Raw genomic sequence first — 15,966 nt, forward strand, 5'->3', positions numbered from 1 at the left:
TCGGACTCTTTGCAACCCCATGGACTGCAACATGCCAGGCCTCCCTGGCCATCACTAACTCCTGGAGTTTACTCAAACTCATGTCCATTGTTTATGACATTTACCAAGATATAGTTCAGATAACATTATAGTATTATATACTGATTTCCTTTATACATGGTCATATTACTGTTATTGCACTCTGATCCAAAAATAAATTTATTAAATGACCCTGATATGTACATTTACTATTAGGGTTTTAAAAAGTTTGGCACTTGAGTTTAAACCTCAAATTTAAAAAATTCTCTATTCTTGGAAATATCCCTTTAAACTGTTTGAAGATATGTTGTACATAGTTTGTTTTCTATTTCTTTATATTAGAGTAGTATTTGTTTTCCCTTTCCAGCCTCCAACAACTGGTAACAGCCTTTATCTTCTCTTCTGTAGTTCATCATCTGCTGTGTAGCATCCTCAGTGAGCCACAAAGGCCCTTTGAGATTATCTAGTCAAACTGAGGAAGAGTTGTAGAAACAGAAATGTCATCACTTTGTTGAGAATGGAAAAAAAAGGGGGGGTGGATTACTTATTTGTATTTGACAGTGTTTTGATCCACAACTTAAATACAAAATACAGAAATGTCTGTTCTTTTTTTTGTTGGGAAGGAATGTGCAAAGTTTACGATTTGTAGAGATATCAGCCTTAATTGATCTTTAAGGGTGTGTGTGTGGGGAGAGGAGTTGTGGTTTAGTGTGCAAGACTATGTAGCATGAAAAATAATATCATTTTCAATTTATGTCATACTGTTTGATCCCCATGAAATATATTTGTTTTGGCAGCTGGCTTTACCTGTAACATCGTGTTGGAATTTGGCATGCAGTGTTTAATGTTGTTGTTTAGTTGCTAAGTGGTGTCCGACTCTTTGTGACCCCGTAGACCGTAACCCGCCATGCTCCTCTAGCTATGGGATTTCCCAAGCAAGAATACTGGAGTAGGTTGCCATTTCCTTCTCCAGGGGTTCTTCCCAACCCAGGGACTGAACCCATATCTCCCGCTTGGCAGGCGGATTGTTTACCACCGAGCCACCTGGGAAGCCCACAGTGTTTATTAAGCTTTAATTATTTCATATGGTACATTTTGGTCAATTTTTTATTTTTATTTTTTTTTTTGGTCAATTTTTTAGATAGTAGATACTGAGTTTAAATTCCAGGGAAGAAAACTCGAAAAGGAGAATATGATATATAATCATCAATTGATACCGTGTTCAAAAACAGAGTTGTTTGGCACATGTTCACTAATGTAACTTTTTCAACTGACAGTATTATTTGATTTAGGATCTTAGAATTTGAACTGCATGGAAATCATTGATAATTTTGGTATTTATTTTTTTTACAGAGAGGAAAAAGGAAAGTGGATGACTGAAAAAAGTGTTATTTGTCATATTTCAAAAGTTGTATTTCCTTTTCTAGGTTGCTGTAGTGAAACTAAAAAATGCAGATAAAGTGTTTGCCATGAAAATATTGAATAAATGGGAAATGCTGAAAAGAGCTGAGGTAAGATTCTAATTATTGGAATACTTAAATAATATCTTAGAAATATTTTTAGAGAAAAATAAAATTATAGAGAGCCAATAGATCTTTAAGTATCATTTAGTAATCTTTTATCTATGATGGCATTAGTTTTAAGGCCTGAAACAAATTTAGGAATTCACAATTGTGATATAGTTATTATAAATGTTATATTCGTGATGATATTTTAATGGTGTCGGAAAACCAAATTGAAACTCTTGTAATGTCAGGTTTGACCCTTATGTTAAAAGGATATATGGCAACCAGTTTCTTTTATAGGAAGAAATTTTGTAGTGATATCCAATTTGATGTAACTTGTTTATATTATTTTGTATTTATCTCTATTCTGCTCTAAACAAAAGCCAGCAGGAATTTTGAATATGGCCTATAAGAATTCTGTTTATTGCTGACTATGCAGATAAATTTATGTTATGTTCTGTATTAAGAATGAGAGTAAAATCTTCTGTTGTAAGAATTGTCAGCATTTTTATCTTGGTACTAAATTTGAGGGAAAGACTGACTGGAGTGATGTTAAAAATGTCTAATAGCTGGTATGGTATGGTCAAAACTGACATTACATGTAAATTTTGGGGAGGGGTTCTAGAGGTCTCCTGCTGTGCTGGCTTATAGTGAGTTCCTGGATGAGGTAGGGCATTCAGGGGCCTCAGGGATGCAGAACTTACCAGTGTGGAAGTATTTAAATATTTTAACTTGCAGAAGGGTTATACTGCTGAATAGGTGAGTATTAGCCCTGGAGGTTAGTAAGATCCATAAGAGAATAATGAGAAATTAGCCTTTAGAAATCTTTCTTTATATATCAGTATTTGTAGCAACCTAAAAAACAATAAACACATAGGGAAAAGCAAAAATGGTTCCCATGTTGATAGATACATACCATGGGAGTGAAAGTGCATGCGTATTCAGCTTCTCATCGTATCCAACTCTTTGCAACCCTGTGGACTGTAGCCCGCCAGGCTCCTCTGTCCACGGGGTTTCCCAGGCAATACTGGAGTGGGTAGCCATTTCTGAATCCAGGGATCAAACCTGTGTCTTCCGCATTGGCAGGTGGATTCTTCACCACTGAGCCACCAAGGAAACCCAGTAGTGAAAGTAAATACTTCAATATTTCTTTCTTTTAGAAAATATGGAAAATATAACAAAATTCAGAAAAGAAAATAATAATCACTTGTATTCCATCACTTATGATTAATACATTTTGAGCATGTTTCGCTTTCAGTCCTTTCCTTTTTTGTTGTTGTCTACTGAAAAAGCTGCACAAGTGAAATACAGATAAATTCTTTGTAATGTCACATTACAGATAAAGCTAAAGTACTCATTGACTATACCCTACCCAAGTCCAGCCCCTCTCTGCCTCCCAGAGTAATTACAGGGAGTTAATAAAATCTTGTTTAAAAAAGTATCTGGAAAGTTTTATGTCACGTATCTCTGACATATGTGCCAGTGCCTATTATATTCAATAACTTTGATATTTACTTTTGCATTTCCCCTTACTGTCACTGGTCAGATTGAGTTCAGTATGCAGTCTATTTATTAGGGAGTGCTTTTGAATTGACCTTGATCGAAGGGAAAGGAGGTAAAACATGATTTATCAGGGAGAGGCCAGGCCGTCCCAGCAGTCTCTGTTGATCCAGCAGGGAACTGGGGAGCAGAAATGGTCCTTCAGAGTTGTCCTGCCTTAGAACAAATGATTGACCTCTTTGTAGTTGCCTTAGTCAGTCATTGGATATAGGCTGCCTCCAGAAGGACATGGATGTGGGCTAGTAGGCTTTTGGCAGCTGAGAGAAAGCCAGGAGGGACTGATGGCATTGCCAACAGTTGGAGCAATTAAGTCTTATTATTAAAAAATAGTAAATAATTATGTTCTTAATTGTTTTTCAGAATTCATAATTGTAGTGGGTTAGTATTCCAGGGTTAGAACTTTTAAAAGATTGAATTAAAGTTTGTACTTACTTTTTATGATGTTGGCTGTTGGAAAAGAATTTTGAAAAGAAAGAGTAACTGGTTTAGCTTTCCTTATTGACTGGAGGAAGTGGCAAAATTGAGAATAAAACAGGAGTAATTAAAAATTAAATATGATTTTGTTGAATTAAAAAATCATTCATATAGTCTGTTTCTGGGGCAAAATGGAAAAGACATGCTTCTTTTTTATCTCTCCCATTAAGTACAGTTAAAGACCACAGACATTACATATAAAACAAATATATGAAGACTCTGAAAGGCAGAAAGAATGTGGACCAGCTAGGGGCCATGGGACCCAAGGAACATCACTAATTCTGTGAAGTCTCTATTATTCTGAAGGAACAACCAGATAAGGACCAAACAAAGAAAGTTAAAGATCAATATGCCTCATGAACATAGATGCCAATATCCTTAACAAAATACTAGTTAATAGACTATGGCAATATATAGAGCAAATTATACACTGTGAGCAAGTGGGGTTTGTTTGAGGGATACAAGGCTGGTTCGATATTGGAAAAGAACTTGCCTCAAACTATTTGAAACTTTCATTTTTTTAGGAAGAATTTCTCCATTGAAACTTTTAAAGAGGAGTTCATTTTAAAGCAGAATGGAATTATATTTTTATGCTTGAATTGTCAAATCCTTCCTTAAAAAATTAAGAAGAAACTTATTTTGATCATTACTTATCCAGCTTTGGAAAACTGTTGTTACCAGTGATGCTTAATAAATTACAAGTGAATAGCAAAATTTCTTACTTTTTTAGTCTATATATTGTTGATGCTTTAAAACAATTTTCAGAGATTTACCTCCAATAGGTTTGTCCTATTTATTTCTATTTTCAGTGTGTAACAAATATATAATTAGTGCAACACAGATTATTTGAAGGTATTAGGAAACTTGTCTCTTTCTGCACCTGGCAGGTAAATAATTAGTAAATAATCTTGTAGTTACAGGAGTTTCCCTTGTGGCTCAGCTGGTAAAGAATCTGCCTGCAATGCAGGAGACCTGGGTTTGATCCCTGGGTTGGGAAGATCCCCTGGAGAAGGGGAAGGCTACCCACTCCAGTATTCTGGCTTGGAGAAATCTATGGGGTCACAAAGAGTTGGACACGATTGAGCGACTTTCACTTATAGTTACAAAGATTAATATATCTATAGATTCATCATTTACAAACTTTGTTAGTATGTCAACAGTGTCTTAAGTTAACTTCTCCCAATCGATTCTGTAAATTTTACTTTCTCTTCAAATTTATTCAACTCTTATGGATTTCACTCCCGTGGGAGATGTGTTACTCATTTCATTGGAAGATGCAGAATCGTTTAAGGAAGTGCTCTTCATCTCAAGAGCCAAACCTTTCTGAGGCTCAATTGTCTCTGTACCATAAGTGGAAGAATAATATATCTTAGTTTAACTGGGATAGTACTGGTTTATGCCTCTTGTCTTACTTGTTTTGTTATTGTTGTTAGCCTTATTTTATTATTTTAATAATTGACATGCCAGTAGTAGTAGTTAACAGTAGCAGCAGTAGTAATGAATTCAGGTCATTAGATTGGGATTGCCTCTCCTTCCTGACCTGTTACCGGTAATAAAAAAGAAAATGCAAGCAATATAGAAAATAAGAAGTAAAAAGATAAAAGCTTTTTTTTTCTCCCTCAGATAACCAGTCTTTCTGTTCAAAGTAAATCATTACTAAGAGTTTAGTTTCTTATTTATCCTTTTTTTCTCTTAGATAAATATATATTTGTTTGTATACTGTTCATGTTGTATAATGTTCTTTCTGTTGTGAGTTACCTTGACAAAGACCATTCTCAGTGAACATTCAGGTGATTCAGAGGTAGTTCCAAACAGGGCTAAACTTCCACACAGAACCACACATTTTTTTTTTCCCTGACAGTGGACAAAAGTTTTGAACATATTCATAGAAATGTCCTTTCTGTAGATATTTTTGAGTAAAATAGATGGTGAATTTATGAGGGTTTACTGAATTGAAAATATAAACACATGGGATATGGGTATTTATCATGGGGTTTCTGTGGTTTGTTAGTGCTGGGCCCTCTGTAGGCCCTTTCAGTTTTGAAATACATGCTGTTCAGTTTTAGGAAATTTTCTCGTATTACTTCTTTGGTAATTTTCTTCTGTTTCTTTTGCTCTCTCTCTCTGAAACTTTTATTTGGATATACCCTTAATGGACCAGTTAGCTAATTTCTCCTGGCTTTTGCTGTAATACTTCAACTGGGTGTTTTATTTCTTCAACCACCCTTTTAGTATCCAGTAGCACCTCCCTCTGATCTTTTTTTTTCATGTTCCTTTTTAGTGAGCCTGTGCCTCTGGACTGTAAACTTAAAGAGTTTCTCAGTTTTTCTCTCCCTCTTTAGGTAAGACAGGATGCTCCAGCTGACTGGTGTTAGGTGTTCCCCTTTCTGCCGGTCAAGAGGTCAATTAGGCTCTGATCCTACTCCAGCAGATTCGGATCTGGTTAATTAGTTTCTCCTAAGGGCAGGCCTTGTTAAGAACTGAGTGCCCTGGCAAGTTTCAAAATGGTTTCCTTTCAAAATGGTTTCCTTGTCTCTTCCTGCTGGAAGATCTAGGAGATTTTTCTCCTTTATTTACTGTTATCGTGTGATTGAGCTCCTGGAGGTAAGACTAAAAAATTGTGTAATTCTCCCTGACTGGGTCCCCTGCAGTTTTGAACTCTCAGAGTTGTCCAAACTCTAGAAATCATTCCCAGTTGAGTTTGTCTTACTCCTAGCAGCATCAGTTCTGGTTTCTGCAGCTCTTTCTGCTCTGGCATCTCTGCTCTGGTAAGCTGCAATATGTTCCCTTTTTATATATCTTGTTTCATGGTTGTAGTGTTTTCTTATCTCTAAAATATATATTTGTATACATATATGTATATACATCCTTCTTGCCTTTCTTGGTTTCCTCTATTTTATTCTTTTTCTGTTTGTGACTATTATTCACATTGATTGCTATCATGAAATGTCAAAAATTATTTCTAACTGTTGGCTTATGATTTTAATTGAATTTTTCAGTCCTTAAACACCACACCCCTCCATCTCTCGTTTATTTATTTACTTAATCTCACTATTATTTTAGAGTTTTCTCTATAGAGGACTTGCATGTCTTTTACTAAGTTTACTCTTGAGATAGTTGGTGTTTTTAATTTGCTTTTGAAAATGGTAGTATTTATTTATTTTTTGAAAATGGTATTATTTAAAAAGATATTTTCTAATTGTTGCAATTATATAGGAATATAATTTATGTATGTTGACTTTTAAATTCTGTTAATTTATCTGTTTTCTTTTGTGATTTCTTTCTATGCATCCATATTGTCTGCTAATAAAAATAATTTTCACTCTCTCCTTCAGTTCAGTTCAGTCGCTCAGTTGTGTCCGACTCTTTGCGACCCCATGAACCGCAGCACGCCAGGCCTCCCTGTCCACCACCAACTCCTGGAATTTACCTAAACTCATGTCCATTGAGTCGGTGATGCCATCCATTTCATTTCATCCTCTGTTGTCCCCTTCTCCTCCTGTCCTCAATCTTTCCCAGCATCAAGGTCTTTTCAGATGAGTCAGCTCTTTGCATCAGGTGGCCAAAGTATTGGAGTTTCAGCTTCACTCTCCTGAGTAATCTTTATATACCTTTTATTTCTTCTTAACTAATTTCACTTGTGAGGAAAACAATGGAAGGGAATGCCAGACTTTAATCCTATAAATAAGAGTTTCTTATTTATCCTTAATAGAAAATTTTACTATATTAAAAAGTGAAAGTGAAGTCGCTCAGTCATGTCCAACTCTTTGCGACCCCATGGACTGTAGCCTACCGAGCTCTTCTGTCCATAGGATTTTCCAGGCAAGAATACTGGAGTGGGTTGCCATTTCCTCCTCCAGGGGATCTTTCTAACCTGCATCTCCCTGCATGGCAGGTGAATTCTTAACCTGATGAGCCATTGGGGAAGCCTAAGTGCATGAGAGTGTAGATGAAATAAGATTGAAAAATAAAATAACTGTTGAAATTGGTTGATGGGTACATTGAGAGCAGGGGATTACTTTATTTAGTATGTGTTTAAAGTTTTATATTATAGTTTACATTTTATGTTTTTAAAAATTATTTTTTCAGTACATAGTTTAGAATGGATCAAAATCTACTAAAGTTAATTCTGTTGACAGGTAGTCTTTGGAGTTTTATTTAGAGTTACCAGTAAGTCACATTTCCATATTTTAGCTGGAAATATCTTTAAAATTTCAGCTGTTCTGGTAAGATAAAGTCAGAAGAAAGGAGTCTCCTAGACTTGATAAACTTCACTACCTCTTTAAAATGTTAGCAGCAAACCATAACCTCAGGTCAGTTAAAGTCTAAGACAGAATTTAGTGGTGAGTATGTCAAATGATACTATTTTCCCCCTAAAGTGAACAGAAGCATAATTATGGTAGATTTTAATAATTGAATTTATGAGTAAATTGCCCATTTATTTAGTTTAAGTTTTGTTTTTAAGATTTTCCTTGGTGATGCTGTTTAATGAGTGGCTTTAGAAATTCTTTTGTTTCAGACAGCAAAAGAGACACAGATGTAAAGAACAGACTTTTGGACTCTGTGGGAGAAGGCGAGGGTGGGATGATTTGAGAGAATAGCACTGAAACATGTACATTACTATACGTAAAATAGATGACCAGTGCAAGTTCGATGCGTGAAACAGGGCACTCAAAGCCGGTGCTCTGGGAGAACCCAGAGGGATGGGGTGGGGAGGGTGGTGGAAGGGGGATTCAGGATAGGGGGACATATGTACACCCATGGCTGATTCATGTCGCTGTATGGCAAAAACCACCACAATATTGTAAAGTAATTAGCCTCTAATTAAAATTAATTAATTAATTAAAAAATTCTATTGTATCAAATAAAATTTATGGAAACACATGAAAAAAATTAGGGCACTTAGGTTAGATAACGTGAGTTGTTTTGTATATCATGACTATTGAATTTATCTTGTGGGAAATAAATTACTAGGTACCTACTATGTGTAAGACACTGCATGATGATTTTTAAATATGTATGAAATGTAGTACAGCCATTGAGAAAAATTAGATAGCTTTCTATGTACAGGTATGGAAGGCTGTTCAGATATGTTGTCACTTGAAAAAATGACTTACAGAGCACTGTGATCTCATTTGTGTAAAGAAAGAAAAGTTAGGGGAGATGGGATACCACATGCATATAGGGTGTGTGTGTCTGTGCATGTGTCTGTATGTGTGTATGTACAAAGAAATTTTCTGAGAAGAAATTCAACTGAGTTATTGGTGTTAATCTTTGGACGTAACAAGGGGACAATGAATCTATGAGGGAGAGTTTCAGTTTCTACTTTACCTTTCGGTTCTTTTTGAAACTTTCTGGTGTAGTGGTTTTTTAATTAAAAATTTAAAAATATATTGTAGAATTGTAAGTTATTTTTTATTTTTAGTAACGTATTTCTAAGATTCTCCAGGCTGTAGCTTTATAATAATGGGAGTATATCCTGAGAATAAATTAAAATTTTTATAAATCAGAAAAAGATAATCCTTTAGAGAAAATGGGCAAAGGGAGTTTTTCAAAGAGAAAACTTAGATATCCAAGAAGCATTTGTAAAATTATTTATTTGCATCTGTACTTAAGAATATGCTAATTAAAAGAATGATGAGATATTATTTCATACCCATCTTATTGAAACATGCTTAAAAGTCTAACAGTGCCAAGTGCAGTTCAGGATGTTGTGGAAAACAGGTGATTTCATACACTGGGGTAAAGGTAGAAATTGGTGTAGCACTTAGGAAAAAAAGTAGGTTGTGTCAGATAAATTTGAAAAATGCTTAAGTCTAGCATTTCTGCTTCCAAGTGTATACCCTAGAGAAACTCTTTTGTACAAATATATTTATTGCAATATTGAAATGATGCAAAATTGGGAATAACCTATGTTTTCATGATTGGGGGGTTACTTGAGGCAATTCTGCTATGATCATAGAATGGAATACTGTAGCAATTAAAATTAAATAGCCATTATTGATTAAAAAGTAATCACGTTGCAAAGGGATAGATACAGTTACACTATTCATGGAAATTTTCAAAACACAAAGCATTTCTATTGTTTTTGGACATATACATGTGTAATAAAGCATGTGATGGGAGGAATATATACTAACTTCAGATTATTCATTTTTCTTAGAGGAAGAACTGATGATAATTCTCTAGAAATAGGAAGGCTACAACTTCTGTTTTCTTAAAAGCAAATAGGTTAGGAGTAAATGTGACATTGTTGACATTTGTGTTATCTAAATGGTAGATTGAACCATGGTTGTTAAATAATTCTGTGTACTTTTCTGATTTTTTGAACTATAACAGTAATTTTAAATATAAAATACTTTTGAGTTTACTATTCAGTTGTTCAGTTTTTGAAGGTTCTTTGAAACTTGATTTATTGGAAAGTCATATAATGTTGGATGTATTCCTTTTTCAGAACAGAAAGTATAATAAATATTTGAGTAATTGTTTGCATACTATATTTCCTAGTTTTGCATAAAGTATTCTTTATCTAAAATTTTTTTTTTCCTTTTCAGACAGCATGTTTTCGTGAAGAAAGGGATGTGTTAGTGAATGGAGACAATAAATGGATTACAACTTTGCATTATGCTTTCCAGGATGACAATAACTTAGTAAGAATCATTTTTATATGTTTCTATATATTTATTACCTTTTTATTGGCAAAAAAAATTAGCATTATTTTCTCTTAAGCATTGTTTAAATGTAAATGTTATTTAGAAAACTGCTGTATTTCAGAGAGTATAAGTTTGATATGAGATTTGTTTCCCTGGGTAATTCAGTACCTTTCAATTGGAATTTTTAATGTTTTTTAGTAAGTAAGTCAAATCCAGACAGATTTAAATTCTGTAAAAGGTGGTCAGGATTTTTTTCCCATGATTCTGTCAATGTATTTTATTTGTATTGTAAATGTAATAGTATTCTATTACTATTTAGAATTTTACATATTTTTCAAAGTTGTCATGTGCCTCTTTAAGTAGAGCCATATTTAAAATGTAGGCTTTGTTTAATTTTATATTAACATCATGGACCACTAGACAAAAGAAGTTGGGGAAGAGCTTGGAGGAAAATCAAACTATTAGAAACACTGCCAAATGAAGACTGAAGAGATGAACAAGTGAATAGGAAAATAAGACAGAATCTACCACAATTGAACATAAGATTCCTGGGCTATTACTCAGGGGTCTTCATTTTCTGACCCCAATTTTTATTTCAAGATTTATTTTTTAGCATGCATATGCTTAGTGACTGCTTTGTGCCATCCACTATACTATGTACTGGGATATAAAAATTAATAAGACATTTTTCATTTGATAAACATTTATTGGACATGTCCTGTATGCTCTGCACTGTTCTTTAGATTCTAGCGATCCAGTAGTAAATAAGAGACAAAGATCTTATTCTTACATTCTTGTGAGGGGAGCCAGATAAGCAATTTACAGTCAATTAAGTAATATTTTCACATTGTTTCCTATAAAGAAAATATAACATTTATTCAAAGAGATAAAGTCAATAAGGGCTCTTCTAAGACAAGTGTAAGTTGGCTAAACCAAGAAGGGAGAAGAGGCAGAGAGGGGTTGGTGAACATGGAGATCTGAAGCCACCTGTTATGTTCCTGTTGATGGAGGATAGAGAAAGAGGCTTTGGCGATGAGGGAGGAGAGATGCATGAGTCACACTGTATAGCACTTTATACATTATAGTAAGTAAATTAGACTTTGACAGCCATGAGTTTCAAAAGCAAAATTTTTTTAAATCATAGAACTCATGATTTTTAAAATGACATTATATCTGAAAGCCAGCTTAGTTGGTAAAGAATCTGCCTGCAATGCAGGAGACCTGGGTTGGGAAGATCCCCTGGAGAAGGGAACAGCTACCCATTCCAGTATTCTGGCCTAGAGAATTCCATGGACTCTATAGTCCATGGGGTCACAAAGAGTCAAACATGACAGAGTGACTTTGACTTTCACTTTCATATCTGAAAGCCTAGACAGTGAAGCATATAGAAAAGCAACAGCCCTGATTGATATCTTAGCTTTCCTCCTTCTACTTTCTGTCATGCTCTTTCAGGGTTCTTTCTCAGACCAAAACTGCTGTTTTAAGACTGTAGAAGATTTTGTGGCAGGAAAGGATAGGGCTGTCAGAGGAATGAGAGGAAGGCTAATATGATTATGATAAGGAGGGGAGAGAGATGTAAAATGAGGCTTCCTGAATGTAGGCCATGCAGAAGAGTTCAAATTTATTCTAATGTCAAGGAGGATTTTAAGGACAGTGTGATAATCAGTTTTGTATTTTATACAGAACATCTTAGCAGCAGTGTGAAGGATGGATTTCAGAGGGCTAGACTAGAGAGACTAGTTAGGAGACAATATTCAGGTAACAGGTAGTGAGGATTTGAATAAAGCTGATAGAGAGGGGGAATGGATTCAAGTACTATTTAGGAAGTAAAATAATTAGAAATTGTGTTAGAGTGAATATCATTGGTGGAGAGAGGAATCAAAGTTTTCTGGTGTCTGATTTATGGGGTCCAGTACTTGGTAGTTAATTCTGGAGTTGGGGAATACAGGAAGGAAGAGAAAATTTAGAGTAGATGGGAAAATGATTACTTTAATTTGGTATATGTTGGGCTTGAATTATAGTGTGATCTATTTAATGGGTTGTAGATATTAGTCTGGTGTTTCTAAGGGTAAATAGCACCATTTATTTTGGAGTTATTATCTTATAGACCAGATTTTGGTAAACTCTGACCTGTGGTTTAAAGCTGGACCACCACCTATTTTCACACAGCCTGCAAGCTAAGAATTATTTTTACATTTTTAAATAGTTGAAAAGAAATCAAAAGAAGAATATTTTGTGGCATGTGAATCTTCTAAAGTTCAGATTTCACTGTCTGTAGTTTTATTGACATAGCCATGCCATTGATTTGCATACTACCTATGGCTGCTTTTGTGCCTCGGTGGCAAAGTTGACTATTTGTGATGGAGACAGGCACTGTGACAGAGGGTAACACACTATATGTGTTACTCATTGCTTTGCACTGCTGTGCTCAGCAGACTATAAATTGCAGTGACATTTCAAGTGCTGTATATATGTATGTATATGTGTGTGTATATATATTGCTCTACCATGGCATTTTGTACTTAAATTAATAGCGCATAGACCTCATGTCAAAATAAGAAAAGTAGGTTTTTCAAATATCATGCTCTTAAGGCACAGTAGATTGTGGATTATTTTATTAATGAATTAAATTACAGCATGGTGTTTATTACACTACTGTGCTTCACTTGTACTAATAGAATACAGTGAATGTCTACACTGCTAAACTGAGCACTCATCACAACATTCCTAAGTCACAGGAAAACAGCAGTCAGAAAAGTTAGAAAATGTAACCCAATATCTTACCATAGCAAAATCTCTTCACAAAATAAAAAATGGAAGTGAGGCTGCAACTATAGTACCTGAGCTATAGTACCTGAGTGTCTCACTTATTAACCAAGCAAGGAAAGCCATTGACCAATATTAAGTTAATTAAATCATATATGATTGCAGCAGCCAAAGAAATGTGTCCACAGAAAATAAATTTGTCTAAGTCTTAAGGAGAACAGTTACTCAAAGAATTGAGGACATTGGAAGGAGCATCAATGGTGGGTTATAAAACCAGGGAGATAATCATCTCCTATCACATTGAGAGGTTTTCTTTGACTCTTGAGTTGAAAGATGTTGCCGATTCTGCTCAATCCTTGTTGTTTGAGGAATCAGTGTTTGAGTTTGAAGTGTCTGAGGAATTAGCCTCTCTGAATAGTTTTTGTGGAATCATTATTGTCATATTATTAGGTTGGTGCAAACGTAATTGCAATTTTGGACTATGAATTTTAAATCATTATAACTAGGCTCAAATAAATCTTTACTAATCAAAATAGGAACCATTACAATCAACACATTTTTGCCAATGAGAAATAAGTTTATTCCTGTAGTGTAAAAATCCATGCTTTGGGAGTCGATGAATTCTTGGAAAGCATTTTCTGCATCCTGCTGGTTGTGGAAGCATTTTCCCTGCAGTAAGCTATCTAGATACTTGAAGAAGTGGTTGGCGAGAGGGCAAGTGAATATGGCATATGAGGCAAAACTTCGTAGCCTAATTCCTTCAACTTTGGAAGCATTGGTTGTGCAATCGGGTATTATCATGGAGAATTGGGCCCTTTCTGTTGACCAGTGCTAGCTGCAGGCGTTGCAGTTTTCAATGCATCTCATTGATTTGCTGAGCCTACTTCTCAGATGTAATGATTTTGCCAGGATTCAGAAAGGTGTAGTAGATCAGACTTGCAACAGACCACCAAACAGTGACCATGACCTTTTATTTGGTGCAAGTTTGGCTTTGGGAAGTGCTTTGGAGCTTCTCGGTCCAACCATTGAGCTGGTCATCACCAACTGTCGTATAAAATCCACTTTTTGTCACACATCACAATTTGATCGAGAAATGGTTCACTGTTGTGTAAAACAAAAGATGATGACACTTCAAAGCAATAATTTTTTTGATTTTTCGGTCAGCTCATAAGGCACCCACTTATTGAGCCTTTTCACCTTTCCAATTTGCTTCAAATGCCAAATGACTGTAGAATGTCATTGAACACTGAATGCCAATATTGAATTCTTGGACAACTTCTCATGTAGTTCTAAGAGGATCAGCTTCTGTGATGGCTCTCAGTTGGTCATTGTAAACTTTCAATGTATGGCCACTGTGCTCCTCATCTTCAAGGCTCTTGTCTCCTTTGCAAAACTTCTTAAACTGCCACTATACATTCTTTAGCAGTTCCTGGACCAAATGCATTGTTGATGTGAGTTGTCTCTGCTGCTTTATGAGCCATTTTGAACTCAAGAAAATTGCTTGGATTTACTTTTTGTCTAACATCATTTCCCTAGTCTAAAATAAATATAAAATAAACAGCAAGTAATAAGTCAGTAGCAAAAAAAAAAAACCATAAAGGGAGAAATGTGCATTAAAATGATACATAACATAACCACATTTATTTAAGAATATAGTCCAGTATCAAAGTCAAATTTCAACAATGCAAAAACTGCAGTTACTTTTGCACCAACCAATGGCACCCCACTCCAGTACTCTTGCCTGGAAAATCCCATGGACGGAGGAGCCTGGTAGGCTATAGTCCATGGGGTCGCTAAGAGTCGGACACGACTGAGCGACTTCACTTTGACTTTTCCCTTTCATGCACTGGAGAAGGAAATGGCAACCCACTCCAGTATTCTTGCCTGGAGAATCCTAGGGACGGTGGAGCCTGGTAGGCTGCCGTCTATAGGGTCGCACAGAGTCGGACACGACTGAAGCGACTTAGCAGCAGCAGCAGCAGTATTTTCAAAGAAGTTGAGAAAATATTGTTTTGATACAACTTGAATTGAAATCTGCTAAAATGTGTTACAATTGAGTGTGGTAAAACAGGAAAAGGCTTATTTGGACAGATTTACAAATTATGTGAAATTATTAGGTGCTTAAAGCCTGTGGATGTTCATTTTCGTGTTAATCAGCAGGCAGTTTGCTGCAAGTATTTGAATCTATCATGTATTGAACCAGTAGTATCAAAGTTACGCTTCATTCAGTTTTTTGGAAACAACTATTATCATTTCCATGGATTTTTTTTTTTTTTTGTCAAATCAAAAGCCAAACATTCTTGCTACGCCATGCACCCGTTCATTGATTTTGCAGTGGTAACGTTTTATTACAGTATTTTGAACAAAGGGCTGGCTGAAATATTTCTGAACCCAAAACCCCACCTTCAACCATTATTGTAAAGTATTGAATAGGCTTGGAAATTAGCTTTTCCTGTAGACTTGATATGTTTTCAAAATAAATTTAATATAAGATTACAAGGCAAAACAACACTTATATGAAAAACTATGCTACTGTTTGAATTACAAGAAATGTCAAGCTGCTGTATCTACTTCCCATATTGTCAAAAGTGAAAAGGAGAAAGATCTCCATTTCCATATATATTTGCAGCAGATAGATCTTTTGAGGTCAAACTACAGTTCTAACATCAGTTTTTGGGACTTGATGCAAGTGCAAAGGAAATGTTCATAGTTCAAAATCCGTTTAACTGGGCAGTGAAGAACTTCCATCTAACTTTCACTTAGAAGTGGTTAATCTGCAATAATGACATGCTTAAACCCAAGTATCAGGAGAAAAATTTAATATCGTTCTATAAATGCCTTACAACTGAAGAATATGCTCAATCAAAATTATATACTCATGAACTGACACCAATACCTTTTCTGGTGAATAGATAGTTTCACAGATGGGATGTGTAGAATGTTCATTGTAGATCAGCATTTACAGATTTACATTTGCAGTAGATTTTTTT

General features: G+C 35.1%; 1 protein-coding gene across 10 annotated transcripts in view; it reads left to right on the plus strand.

Annotated features, from left to right (window-relative positions):
• The window catches only part of CDC42BPA (CDC42 binding protein kinase alpha), a 292,824-nt gene that overhangs the window by 92,825 nt on the left and 184,033 nt on the right, over positions 1–15,966 (plus strand). For all 10 annotated transcript variants that reach the window (XM_081486909.1, XM_081486911.1, XM_081486910.1 and 7 more), the window contains 2 exons: positions 1,446–1,529; positions 10,112–10,207. In XM_081486909.1, the coding sequence (XP_081343035.1) occupies positions 1,446–1,529; positions 10,112–10,207 (180 nt within the window). The remainder of the gene's footprint in view (positions 1–1,445; positions 1,530–10,111; positions 10,208–15,966) is intronic.

This window comes from Giraffa tippelskirchi, chromosome 5 (assembly GCF_054371585.1).
Source record: "Giraffa tippelskirchi isolate mGirTip1 chromosome 5, T2T-mGirTip1v1.2.pri, whole genome shotgun sequence".
In the NCBI taxonomy this organism is placed as follows: domain Eukaryota; kingdom Metazoa; phylum Chordata; class Mammalia; order Artiodactyla; family Giraffidae; genus Giraffa; species Giraffa tippelskirchi.